At 42.7% G+C, this 14,060-nt stretch overlaps 1 protein-coding gene and 1 long non-coding RNA gene across 2 annotated transcripts; one reads left to right on the forward strand and one right to left on the reverse strand.

The window, feature by feature from the left end:
• Positions 1-868: 868 nt before the first annotated feature.
• LOC139435222 (uncharacterized) lies at positions 869-2,528 on the forward strand. Its single transcript, XR_011644502.1, has 3 exons — positions 869-960; positions 1,682-1,767; positions 2,308-2,528. It is a non-coding gene; the product is annotated as an uncharacterized lncRNA (long non-coding RNA).
• Positions 2,529-10,015: 7,487 nt separating this feature from the next.
• LOC117460056 (ferritin, middle subunit-like) lies at positions 10,016-12,730 on the reverse strand. The gene is made up of 4 exons (XM_034101276.2): positions 12,412-12,730; positions 11,585-11,731; positions 10,432-10,557; positions 10,016-10,321 (listed from the first exon to the last, which is right to left on the reverse strand). The coding sequence occupies exons 1-4, from the start codon at positions 12,511-12,513 to the stop codon at positions 10,166-10,168; spliced, it is 531 nt and encodes a 176-aa protein (XP_033957167.1). The 5' UTR covers positions 12,514-12,730; the 3' UTR covers positions 10,016-10,165.
• Positions 12,731-14,060: the final 1,330 nt, after the last annotated feature.

A 14,060-nucleotide genomic window follows, 5' to 3' on the forward strand; every position in this document is an offset into this window, starting at 1 on the left:
TGAGATTACTTCCAGAAAGTTGTTCATGTTCTCAATTTTTTACGTTTAATGCTATATTCGTTCGGTACACACGTGTACCGAACCGAAGGGCCCGTACCGAATAATTTCAGTACGGGTACGTGTACCGGTACACCCCTAATTGATTGATATGATTGCGATTTAAATCAGCATATACTTCTGTCAGGGGATGCCACCCCTCAAAATCTCCTGCCACCCTCTTGCCACCCCATGAATATTTGTCTAGATCCGCCCCTGCCGTCTCGGTATTATTTCAGCAGGTCTGCGCTGCCTGCACTATATGACAAATGCCGTGGGGAAGTTGAGAGAGATGTGTATGAAGGTAGATATGGTGCAAAATGCGAGAGCGTGAAAACCTGATGTGAGCACTTGCAGAAAAAAAATCTGAGTTTGTGTGCTTACATTTACACTTGTATACAATATCCACATAACTGTGAACCAGATGTACACTTGTATAAAATATCCACGTAACTGTGAATCAAATGTACACTTGTAAAAAATATCCACGTAACTGTGAACCAAATTTGAAGTCACAGAAGAAAAAAAAATGTTTTGTAGCTTGTAGGAAAAAAATGAACTTAGAGATGAAATGTTCACTTGCAGAAAAATACACATTTTTTAAATATATTTTCCATTACAACTGCAACTTTATTTATTACAACCTCTCAAATCAGTCATTACAACTTGACGAATCTGCTCTGTGGCAGTATAAATCGACGAATCTGCGGGCTTGGCTTTTGCTACACTTCTTGCGATAAATGTGTCGCAAAAGTAATTTTCACCTGTAGATGTGGGGGGAGGGAGGGGGGTTGGAGCGAAGGGGCGGAGCTATCAGAACAACGAGGCTTGGGTCAGTCACAGTCACAGTCAGTTCGAACTGGATGACAGCGGGGCTACTGTTCGTGTCGCTACCAGTCCGCTGACATGGCGCGTCAATCAACGGTAAATTTCGCCCATTACTTGCCCAGTATTACTTTGAATATTATTATTGTGATTGAGGATTAAATCCGCTTTGAAGACCACCGTTTTATATCGTGCAGTTTATCGGCGAAATAACGTCAGTCAGCCAGCTAACGCTAGCTTTGTTGAGTGTATGCTAGCTAAACAAGTAGTGGTTGTAGTCTATACAGCAGTAATTCATATATTATAGCCTACTGCTTTGGCACTAACGGTTGATACGCGTTTATGAAAATAAAACCAATTGAACTGTACTGAAATAATGACAAGTTTTATAATTGTCTTGGGCTCCTGCTGTGTTTTTAAAGCCTTTGTAAATTATCCATGCTATTTTCTATTTAGCTAATGTCGAAGTAGTGTATGTGAAATCAACCTCACAATAAGATGTGTGTATATTACAATTATTAATGTCATATTTCAAGATGATTACTTAGATATTACAATATGGTTGGTTGAGCTGGAGTTCATTATTGAGCTTACAAGTTAACGTCACAGTCATCTGAATAACGAACCCAAACCTTGTTGTTTTTATTAATTGTATTACAAATTGATATCAAATAAACAGTAAGCATTGGTAACACAACTTCCAAAGTTACAGTAAAATAAAAAGGACCCTGACTCTACACAATCCAACATGTTCAACAGAAGAGAATCAGTTATATTGTTTGTACACATGGTACTTTACATATATATCTGTTTGTTTAAGCTTAAGGTGTCCAGGTGATGCAGACAGGCTGGACCAGAGAGTGAGAGACAGAACTGGACTCCTCACAGCAGTGAACTTCAGCTCAGGTACTAAGACTCTTTTTTCATACTGTACAAAGAATCAAGAAAGATATTGGTTTAAATGAATGAAGTATTGACTTGAATACACTGATATACATTCCATTAAACAATACTAAATACTAGATCACCTACACATCAGTTAAGTTGAGGGGTTTTTCCATGCAAAAAGTCACATTTAGATGTTAACAAGCAATATGACTTTGTCAGTTTTCTAATTTAATGTATTGAAGGCAAAGATATTTAACACATAGTGAGAACTCCTACTATTTATCATTCAATATTGTCTGTAAAAAACGTGGTAAAAGTTATTCTTTCAGTGAGACAACAGAGCAAGCTTCTACAGTTGCACTACATTTTGATAACAGTTAAATATTATTTTGATAATAACATATATTTCAATGTTGATGAATTTCATACTGTTCATTCATAATCTGATTACAATTAAAAAATAATTATATCAACAGCCCCATAACACACAAACACACCTCTTTCATAAATAACACACTTGTTCTGCAATAATGTTTTATGTTTCCTGTAATTTGTTAGGAAAGGACATGCCCGAAAGACACGACATCTTCTCCTTCTCTGGGGGTCAAGAAGAACATCCAAGAGGAACATTAAAAGCTGATGTTATGAGATTTTAAGACCAGTACAGGACATTCACTAAGAAACTACTTTTATTGTGAAAACAAAGATCTGCACACCGAATATTTTTGTAGTCTATCAGGACCATCATTTGTTTGTGACGCTGCCTGCACCTCAGAGAAGGGGTGGTTATATGACTATAACCACCCCTTTATAAGCCTGACGGCTTATAAAGTGTGGCAAAAAACAGTCAGCTGATCGAATGCACCTATTTCCACATCTACACTCCATCAGCTGATTATTTCTATTTGCCTCACTTTATGAGCTTCACATCACTTGTGCCTTGTACCGCAGAGTTTGCAACATCACAAATAAATGGGGCCAATCTTCAGTCAGATGTGAATGTGTAATCTAACATGTTCAGTAAGAATAATGGACGAAAGGAGTGCAAATACAATTTATTGAAATGTGAACCAAAAGTTAATCAAATGTTTTAAATAAAAAGCACATATGGACAGAAGGTGTAAACCTATTAAATGTATAAGTAAACACATTTAGTCAAATAACGTGACAGACTAGGCCTGTGCAGTTGGTATCAGCTTTGCCCAGCATGGGCTCCTCCATCAGGCCTGATCTTCCTCGCTGAGGAAAGACCCTCAGTCCTCTCCACACCAACAGACAGGACGTCCATCACACGGAGGTTTCTCCCTGAAGTCTCTGCAGCCCTCTGGACACCACGCTGTCTCAATCCGTCCACACTGAATATGAGAGGGGAAAAATGAAAATAATAAATGCTTTAGAGACATTAAGAAACATAAAGTTGACTGTTGAGTTGCTCAGTTTTTTTAGATTGTCAATACTATTACTGTATAACTAATATCTCAGGTTAAGAGGCACATTCAAATAAAGATTGGTCTTTAAATACATGTTGTCTTTTGAATTGTTTGTCTAAAGTCAAGGATCTAGAACTGGTACTTAGTTGTAATGATACAGTCTGGTTATTATGCTGTTTGGAGGAGGCATCGGTAAGAGCACTAACTAGCTGTACACATGTAACACATGTACCTTAGCTTGACTTAAATGTATTAAACGTATAGTTCAGTGATGGCAAAATATAAATAACTAATGTCATGCAAACATATTAATATTTGCTTGATTCCAGAGTTGAATTTAGCACAATTGCATACAAACGTTAAGGGATTTTAAGATTCTGAAGTCTTCGTTCTAAATAGAAAATAGCATGGATAATTTACAAAGGCTGTGTTTTTAACACAGCAGGAGCCCAAGACAATTATAAAACTTGTCATTATTTCAGTACAGTTCAATTGGTTTTATTTTCATAAACGGTTATCAACCGTTAGTGCCAAAGCAGTAGGCTATAATATATGAATTACTGCTGTATAGACGACAACCACTACTTGTTTAGCTAGAATAAACTCAACAAAGCTATCGTTAGCTGGCTAACTGACGTTATTTTGCCGCTAAACTGCACGATATAAAACGGTGGTCTTCAAAGCGGATTTAATCCTCAATCACAATAATAATATTCAAAGTAATACTGGGCAAGTAATGGGCCAAAATGTACCGTTCATTGATGCGCCATGTCAGCGGACTGGTAGCGACACGAACCGTTAGCCCCGCAGTCTCCAGTCACCCGAGCCTCGTCCTTCTGATAGCTCCGCCCCTTCGCTCCAACCCCCCTCCCTCCCCCCACATCTACAGGTGAAAATTACTTTTGCGACACATTTATCGCAAGAAGTGTAGCAAAAGTCAAGACCGCAGATTCGTCGATTTATACTGCCACAGAGCAGATTCGTCAAGTTGTAATGACTGATTTGAGAGGTTGTAATAAATAAAGTTGCAGTTGTAATGGAAAATATATTTAAAAAATGTGTATTTTTCTGCAAGTGAACATTTCATCTCTAAGTTCATTTTTTTCCTACAAGCTACAAAACATTTTTTTTTCTTCTGTGACTTCAAATTTTGTTCACAGTTACGTGGATATTTTTTACAAGTGTACATTTGATTCACAGTTACGTGGATATTTTATACAAGTGTACATTTGGTTCACAGTTATGTGGATATTTTATACAAGTGTAAATGTATGCACACAAGCACAGATTTTTTTTCTGCAAGTGCTCACATCAGGTTTTCACGCTCTCGCATTTTGCACCATATCTACCTTCATAGATGTGGCTTCAGAACAGACCTATGGTCTAGCCGAGGGGTGCCCAACCAGTCGATCGCGTGATTGGCCGGCGTCACCCCATGTGTCGGGGCGTGGCTGAGGGTCTTCAGTACAGGTGGCAATATTGTCTCCTGCCTGCGCTCATCTCTGAAACCAGACCATGTAAACAGGCTGGTGTTTCTTGCAAAAAATCTTTAAGAGATGACATGAGCAGCCCTACCAGCATTTGCCATGGTGGCCTAAACATTTTTATTTGGTCTTAAATCGTAGTTCAACATTTATTTCCTGTTACTTCTGGACCATGACGGTTGGCCAGCCTTCAACGTTTGACTGAGTGGAATATGTTGAATATGTTTTACATATGCCTCGGTAATTGTTTGGGTCAAATTTATTTCCATTTTTAAATATTGGTGTGATGATTCCTTTGCTCCAGATGTCAGGGAAATGACCAATGCCCGTAGCAACCAGTCAGTCCAGTCAGCAGCAACCTAGGGAAGTTATTCTGCAGCATCCTTAACAGCCGACTGCAAGACTTCCTCAGTGAACATAATGTCCTGAGCAAGAGTCAGATTGGATTTACACCACAACATCGGACCACAGACCATATATATACCCTCCACACCCTCATTAATAAACATGTTCACCAAAATAAGAAGATTTTCTCTTGTTTTGAAGATTTCAAAAAAGCATTCGACTCAATTTGGCATAACGGTCTGTTCCTGAAGTTGATTGAAAACGGTGTAGGGGGGAAAACATATGATATCATTAAAACAATGTATACCAATAATAAATGTGCGGTGAAAATGGTCAATATGGAAACAGATTGCTTCCCCCAAAGTAGAGGGGTGAAACAGGGCTGCAGTCTCAGCCCCACCCTGTTTAACATTTATATTGATCAATTTGCAAAATCATTAGAACAATCCGATATCCCTGGACTCACCCTCTCTGACACACAAATTAAATGCCTCCTGTTTGCAGATGATCTAATATTGCTAGCTCCATCTAAGGAGGCATTACAACAGCAAATGGATCATCTGAAAAGCTTCTGTCAGACCTGGGCCCTGACAGCTCACCTGGAACCCTTCTGTCAGACCTGGGCCCTGACAGTTCATCTGGAACCCTTCTGTCAGACCTGGGCCCTGACAGTTCATCTGGAACCCTTCTGTCAGACCTGGGCCCTGACAGTTCATCTGGAAAAGACCAGGATTATGGTCTTCCAGAAACGACCCAGGGGTCAGGGAAACCCACACCGGTTCTTACTGGGCTCCACTGGCATAGAACACACACACAGCTACACATATTTGGGACTCAAAATTACTTCAACAGGAAATTTCAATCTGGCCATTAATGATCTCAGAGACAAAGGAAGAAAGGCTTTCTATGCTATCAAAAAGTCTTCAAATATAGATATACCTGTTAGAATCTGGCTCAAAATATTCAATTCAATAATAGAACCAATCATACTGTATGGTAGTGAAGTGTGGGGTCCTCTTGGAAATCAAGACTTTGATCAATGGGACAAACACCCAATAGAAACCCTACATGCGGAGATATGCAAGAGCATCCTGAGAGTCCACAGGAACACCCCCAACAATGGATGCCGAGCTGAGCTAGGCCAATTCCCCCTTTTAATTAGGATACAAAAAAGAGCAGTCAAATTCTACAACCACCTAAAAACCAGCGATCCCAACTCCTACCATTACAAAGCCCTCCATTGAGAGGAGTCCCCTCAACCAGCTGGTCCTGAGGCTCACCTCCTCTAACAGGACAAGGCCTCAGGACAGCCCTCACACAATCTGGCCCAACCAAATCATAGCTAAAGAAAAAGAAAATTACATCAACTATTGGACATGTACCACGAGAGCCCAAAACAAACTTCAATGCTATTTGTCTCTAAACAGACAGTACACGGTGGCAAACTATCTGAGCGCCGTGACTGATCCCAAACTGAGGAAGACATTAACAATGTACAGACTCAGTGACCACAGCCTGGCCCTAGAGACTGGTCCACACAGGCAGACCTGGCTGCCCAGAGAAGAGAGGCTGTGTCAGCTCTGTCCTCAGAGACAGGTGGAGACAGAGGGAAGAGAGGCTGTGTCAGCTCTGTCCTCAGAGACAGGTGGAGACAGAGAGAAGAGAGGCTGTGTCAGCTCTGTCCTCAGAGACAGGTGGAGACAGAGAGGAGAGAGGCTGTGTCAGCTCTGTCCTCAGAGACAGGTGGAGACAGAGAGGAGAGAGGCTGTGTCAGCTCTGTCCTCAGAGACAGGTGGAGACAGAGAGGAGAGAGGCTGTGTCAGCTCTGTCCTCAGAGACAGAGAGAAGAGAGGCTGTGTCAGCTCTGTCCTCAGAGACAGGTGGAGACAGAGAGGAGAGAGGCTGTGTCAGCTCTGTCCTCAGAGACAGAGAGAAGAGAGGCTGTCTCAGCTCTGTCCTCAGAGACAGGTGGAGACAGAGCAACACTTCCTGCTGCACTGTCAAACATACCAAGACATTAGAACAAAGTTCTTTACAAAGATAACATGTGAACTCCAAGATTTTGAATCACTGTCTGACCAGAATAAAATGCAACATGTACTTGGAGAAAATAGTGCCAGCAGCATAGAAGCAGCGAAATATGTGAGCGCATGTCACAGCCTAAGAGACAACAACAACAACAACAACACATAACAGCTGTTCCTCTCAGCTCACTCTGATTGCTCCTCTACTTCATGTGTCTTTCTTTTCTTCCTTTTTACATTTGATACTTGAGGTTTTGTAATATATTGTTGTAAATTGTTTAATGAATGAATTGTATTTGTATGTTTTTCTTATCATATATCCTTGACGCTTTGGCAATATTGTTCACCTGACATTCATGCCAATAAAGCATATTGAATTGAATTGAACAGAGCTGAAAAGGCGTCCAAGAACGCTTCCCCTCTAGTCCAGGGTGAACATGTAGGATAAGAAACAGAGATAGAGAGCACAACGACCTATCTCTTCGTCAGATGCACTCCCCCGCCTGGATAAGCGACTCTGTGCCCCATCCCCCTCTACCGGACCTTAGATCCAGAGGGAGAGGGGAGGGACCAAGCCCAAGGGGGGGTTTAGGGTTTTAAAAGAAAACCCAGCAGAGATCCAAAAATGGATGAAAAAGTAATTACAAAACGGTTTATAAAACCAAGAGGTTATTTCTCATATTTCTAAAATGTTCTAATCTAATTCAGGGTTATACCAACTCAGCTCCAAGCAACCAGACGTAGCAACCAGTCAGTCCAGTCAGAACCTTCTCTGAGGTCTCCCCGCCCCCAACCTACTAATCATAAAAAAACTGAAACCCCATAAAATCCCAATAATATTAATAACACTTAATAATATTAAAAATAGTATCAATTCTGTGGATAACTAAATAAATAAATAATTAAACAAAAGCCAGAGAGAAAAAGTGAGTTTTAAGTGTTGATTTAAAAAAAAAAAAAAAACAGGGTCTGGGCCGACCTCACATGGAGGGGCAGAGTGTTCCAGAGCCTGGGGCCCGCTGCGAAAGCTCGATGCCCTCGGGGTTTGAGCCTGGTCTTAGGCACTATCAACAGCAGCTGATCAGCCGCCCTTAAGGCTCTGCCTGGGGTGTAGCGATGGAGGAGTTCGGCTATATAGGCAGGAGCCAGCCCATTTAGGACTTTGAAAACAAAAAGGAGTTTAAAATCTATTCTGAACCGAACTGGAAGCCAGTGCAGTGAGGCCAGAATTGGGGTGATGTGGTCACGCTTTTTATGGCCAGTGAGAAGACGTGCAGCTGCGTTCTGCACTAGCTGCAGGCGTCTAATTGAGGCCTGGTCTATACCCACATACAGAGCGTTGCAGTAATCCAGTCTCGAGGTAATAAAGGCGTTAATAACCCTTTCTAGGTCATTAGAAGATAAAAACGACTTGGTCTTAGCCAATAGTCGTATTTTGAAAAAGCAGGTCTTGACTACAGTGCTAACCTGCTTATCAAATTTAAAGGGGCTGTTGAAGGTCACTCCAAGGTTCATGACAGAGGGGAGGATATTTGTATTGAGGGAACCCAGAATATCAACCAGGGAGACTGTTGGTTGGGATCCAAAAAAGATTACCTCGGTCTTGCTCTCATTGAGGGTGAGGAAGTTTTGGCTCAGCCAGGATTTTATCTCCATTAAGCAGTCCTTCAACTGCTGTAGTGAGTTGGCATTTTGATTGAGAGGCAGATAAATCTGTACATCATCAGCGTAACAATGGAAGGGTTTATTATGTTTTGTGAGAATTGAACCTAGGGGGAGCATCTACAATAGGAAAAGGATGGGGCCCAGAATCGAGCCTTGGGGAACCCCACAGATAAGAGGGGCTTTGGCAGAGGAGAAGGCACCTAGCTGCACTGAGAAGCTACGGTCCGTCAGGTAGGACCTGAACCATGCAAGGGCAGAGCCTGTAATACCTGCGGACTGTTCAAGCCGTGACAACAGGATACTATGATCCACAGTGTCAAAGGCAGCAGTTAAATCTAACAGCGCCAAAACAGCTGGGCTACCTGAGTCGGCGGCTAGGGGCAGATCATGAAAAACTCTTCAAAGGGCTGTTTCAGTGCTGTGCATAGGTTTAAAGCCAGACTGACATTTTTCGTGGATGCCATGCGTGGTTAAAAACAACCTGCAGCTGGGCGTAGACTACTTGCTTCAGGGCTTTAGATAAAAAGGGTAGCTGAGAGATGGGCCTGAAATTTGCGAGAATGGAGGAACAGAGATTTGTCTTTTTAAGTAGTGGCTTAACCACGGCATGTTTGAAGGCAGCTGGGACACATCCTGAGCTAAGAGAGGTGTTTACAAGCAATAAAACACTTGTTCCAATGGATTCAAAAACATCTCAGACAGCATTCCCTCTCGCTTCCTTAGTGGCCACAGGTGCGAAAGCTCTCTCCAGAGCTGCTGGAAGCCCAATCTCGGGGACCGGAGAAATATTCTCGCCACGCCAAGCAACAGCCGAGAACAACCTCAACCTATAAGTAACCTCGTAAGCCAAGCTACTGATGCTGGACAGGTTCTCAGTGGCTGCACAATAAACAGCAACAAACACATTCATGTAAATAAATAGCCAAATAGTGGATCAACGCTGTCTAATATGTTCGCTAGCTGTTAGTGTTGTTGCATAGCAACCACCTCGCACTATGTTTCGTGCAGAAGGCAACGGAGGGACCATTTTATTTTGATCATCATTATTTACTAATAGAAACAAATTAGAGTGTAGTTTTCTTTCATATTGCCACACTTGGTAACCGTTTTATAAAAGCAATAGCTCACTTCAGGCCGTGATATATCCTCATTGCATCACAGCTAAGGGGGTTGAACCACGCCCCCTAGCTGTGATATAATGAGCATATACCACGGCCTGAAGTGAGCCATTGCTTAAATGTACCATTCAAACCTAAAAGCTTACAAGGTTTAAAAGATACCTTCTCCTTTTAAAATGAGAAAAAGTCTTGAGACAGAATCCAGCTCAAAACGTTTATTCAGTCATCAGAGACTTCCATGTTAAAAGTGTCACAGGAGAGGAGGATTATGGGTAATGTAGTCAAACATGATCATCTACATATGATCAGATCAGGTGAACTCTGAGGATCAGCTGATCCGTCAGGTGAGTTCAGTTCTTCCCCCCCATGGTGTGCTTGTCGAACAGGTACTCGGCCATCTTGTTGGTGTTGGAGTCCATTCTGCTCAGATTAGCGATGAAGTCTCCGAGCTTCTTGATGGACTCGACCTGCTCGTTCAGGTAGTGAGTCTCCAGGAAGTCACACATCTGAGGAGGAGGAGGAGAAGAGAGCAGACGTTAACAACTAAAGCTTCAGAGACGTTGAACCCCAGAGATCATCAGTGTGTAGTTCCTCATGTTCAGCAGGTGTTCCTCACATGAGGGTCGGCGTGGTCTGAGGCCAGTTTGTGCAGATCCAGCAGAGCCTGGTTCACGTTCTTCTCCAGCTGCAGAGCGGCCTGCATGGCCTCCAGACCCGAGCCCCACTCGTCTCGCTCTGGCTTCTGTAACGAGGGAGCACCACCAGTTAGAGGGGAGGGTACATAAAGCAAAGAGCCTCAGTCTTAGTCTTAAATAAGTGAGAAACATGTTTATTTTAAGACAGACTTAGGAACGCCACCACTAAGTTTGTCCCTTTATAATAACCCGTATGCACTTGCAGTCTACAACACTTCTCTTCATTTAAGCACACTAGTTTCTCATGTTTACATAAAAAGACATTTAAAAATATTTGTTTATGTACTTTTTTTTATATATGCATTTAATTATATTTTGTACTCGAGCCCAAAGCCTTATTCACAAGCCGCTGTAACAAGAATAAAAACCCTTTAAAGTACATTTAATCTATTAGACGACATGTCAATATACATACTAAGATTAGTCCTGTACAATAAAACAGGACGAGGTGCAAATGGAAATATTCTGTATTTTTCCAAGCTAAGCCTTTAATGCATCCGTTAAAGTCAACGCCCTGTTGCATTATGGTACATATAGTTGGATAAATGACTCCCACCCTAAATAAGCTTTCTCACGGCGCTGCCAAGTCACCTGAGCCGAGAGCCAATGAAATCTGTGGCTTTAACGGCACTAGGATGTTGAGATTTAGGGTAAACATTTTTTACCAAAATAAGAGTATTTAAAGTCTTAATACTGCAGTTTAAGTTGTTCACGGTGTACTGAGTTCAACAGCCTCTGCTTCTTGTTTGTTTACAGAGCGTTGCATAAACAGGATGTGGGTGGATTGAGTGACTCAGCAGTTTATCTGGTAGACTATCTCTGGGTGCGTCGGGCAGACATTTTGTTCCAACAGGCGCTCACCTTGACTAAAAGCTCTTTGAGCAGGTTCTCTCTCACTGACCCTGCTGTGATGTTACATGTTTGTGGTTCGTTGCTCGTGTGTCTTGATGTGTGTCTGGTGGTGTTACACATGGAGCTGCTGTGATGCAAGGAGCATTTCAGACTTGATCTGACCATTAAAGTATTATCGTATCGTAGACGTTCTGCAGACATGACGTCCTGACAGATATTTACCTTGATGTCCTGCAGGAAGATGCGTCCTCCTCGACTGTTCTGGAAGGTGAGCAGCTTGTCGGCGTGCTCCCGCTCCTCCTCGCTGTTCTCTTTGAAGAAGTGAGCGAAGCCGGGCAGGGCCACGTCGTCACGGGAGAAATAAAAGGCCTGCAGACAGAGAACAGACCGGTCGTTACACACAGAACAGGTCGAGACAAAAGGTCGTTATGAGCCGAGGGCAGACAGAAACATGAGTCATGATTTCAGGGTGCGGATAACAACCAGCGTCAGCATGACACAGCATTATGTGTACTGCATTGTGGACAGGGACGGGAACAGTCAGAAATGGAAGCAGTATTTAGATCCATAACTTAAGTAGAAGTACTATCATCTTAAAATACTAAAGTGTCTGATTAGATAAAGTCAGTAATACTCGTTCAGTCTGAGGTAGAAACAGAGGAGGGTCTGTAATCTAAAGACAGTTTAACAGAAGTGAGAATAATGTAGTCTGTAGCCTTTAGGTTATGCTAATGCATGTTAGCTTAAAACAGGGATTCTGTGATTGTATGAGGACATCTGTAAAACAATAGTCCGCTATCTTGTATGTGTACACCCTGCATCACCAGATTACTCCACGGTTATGGAGATCATGTTGTATTTGATTGGGTACCAAACAGTTACACAGTTTTTAGTTTGTGTGTGTCCTTGGCTCTCTAGGCACTTGTGTTTTGCCCACCAGAGACTACGTGGTTCCCCTGTGACGTTCGCTTGTTTACTCATAATACACTTAAACAATTTAATACAGGCACACAATTAACATGTAACGGTGTAAGAAGAGTGTTTCTTACCATGGAGGTGTAGGAGTAGGAGGCGAACAGCTCCATGTTCAGCATTCGGTTAACGGCCGCCTCGCAGTCGCGGTGGTAGCTCTGTCTCACCTGGGAATCCATTTCAACTGGCGTTTCTTCGCTGTTTTTCTTAACAAAACGGTACAAAAATAAAGCTTACGAAAACTCTTCGGAAGTGCAAATTGAAGCAGAGGTTTTTTCCTGTGTGTCCGGAATGGATTTAAGTGCGAATTCAGATAGAGATGAAAGAAAAGTTCCGTTCAAACACTGTTGAAGCAAGAACTGTTTCTTCCCGAGTGTGAAATGGCAGTTGAGTCGCTTCCTGTATTTATACCAGACGGGGGTCGTGGCGTCACTGCGCGTCTCCTCCAATCAGTGAGCTTTGGAGATCACGTGACGGTGACTAAGCATTCTCTCTTCAGACTGGTGACATTGACTCAGCCGTTTTGACATCAAGTTTATATACAGAAAATGTTATATACATATTTTTTATTATAATTAATTTCATTTTATTAATCTTTTTTTTGCACATTTTTACGGAAGAGGATTAGGGCCACATGAATCATTTTTTGGGAGGATTTGAAAAAAAAACGTGTTTTCTTTTCAGATAAAAAAAACGTGGTTTTTTTTCAGATCAAAAAAACTTTTTTGGGAGAAAAAAGTCAGAAATACCGGTAACTGTAGAACCAGCTTCAGTGAGAGACTTACACATTGCAGTAGGCAACAATGGAGGACGTGAGTGAATTTCTGCGCGCCAGAGGGGTCCAAGAGGAAACCATATTGCAAATGGAAGAACAAAAGGTGAGTTATAAATATATAAGTGTGTTTTGGGCGTTCGTAAAAACAACGAAAAGGCATTAAAACTGGGGTTACCTAACTGTAACCCAGCTTCTATGAGTAATGGCGCAGCCCTCTAAGGCTATCGCTATTGGGTTATCCCTCTGCGCCCCCGCGCAGCACTGAAACACTTGTAGTCCATGCCCACCCGCCAGGTGGGCCCCACCCTCGGGCCTCCTTCCGGTATAAATAGAAAGGTGGCCCGACAATCTACTCCCATACAATATAACTTATCTTCAGCTATTCGTAGAGCCAGTGGGGCCCAGCGCTTAGAGGGCTGCGCCATTACTCATAGAAGCTGGGTTACAGTAGCTAACCCCAGCCTATTTCGTATATGGCTTCGCCCTCTAAGGCTATCGCTATTGGGTTAAGGGCGAAGCATGATGTAGTCTGCGCCCCACTGGGTCCGCCCGGCACTAGAAGCACAGACACACCTGCTCAATAACACCCCCTGCCTGTTGTGCCATGCGTAATGGCGCATCACCGTCCCTGGAACATAGCAAAACATGCCTATCTTCCCGACGGGGTGAAGGCTGGGAACAATACATACCGGCCGCTGTGAGAAAGTAGAGACGAAGGTCCCACCTTATCCTGCGATCATAGAGGGGGAACAGCTGCTCTCTGCGTGTCAGACAGGTAGGAGAGCGCTCAGCTGGATCCCTGACGTCACTCACTCTGATCAGGCACTCCGTACGTACGAAGTGTGTCAGAGTAAAAGGAACATCCCTCTCATACGAGGGGAAAAAAGGGCCGCTCTCCGCGTGCCGAGAGCCAGGAGAGAGGCGCACCGCTGGCTCCCTGACGTCACTCAC

The sequence above is a fragment of the Pseudochaenichthys georgianus genome, chromosome 15 (genome assembly GCF_902827115.2).
Source record: "Pseudochaenichthys georgianus chromosome 15, fPseGeo1.2, whole genome shotgun sequence".
Taxonomy (NCBI): Eukaryota; Metazoa; Chordata; class Actinopteri; order Perciformes; family Channichthyidae; genus Pseudochaenichthys; species Pseudochaenichthys georgianus.

Excerpts from the sequence above, each read along its gene's own strand:
- LOC117460056 (XM_034101276.2), bottom strand. The coding sequence starts at position 12,513 with ATGGATTCCCAGGTGAGACAGAGCTACCACCGCGACTGCGAGGCGGCC. Across the intron at positions 10,558-11,584 it reads TCTTCCTGCAGGACATCAAG|AAGCCAGAGCGAGACGAGTG; the intron begins GTAAATATCTGT and ends CCCTCGTTACAG. Across the intron at positions 10,322-10,431 it reads CAGACCACGCCGACCCTCAT|ATGTGTGACTTCCTGGAGAC; the intron begins GTGAGGAACACC and ends CCTCCTCCTCAG.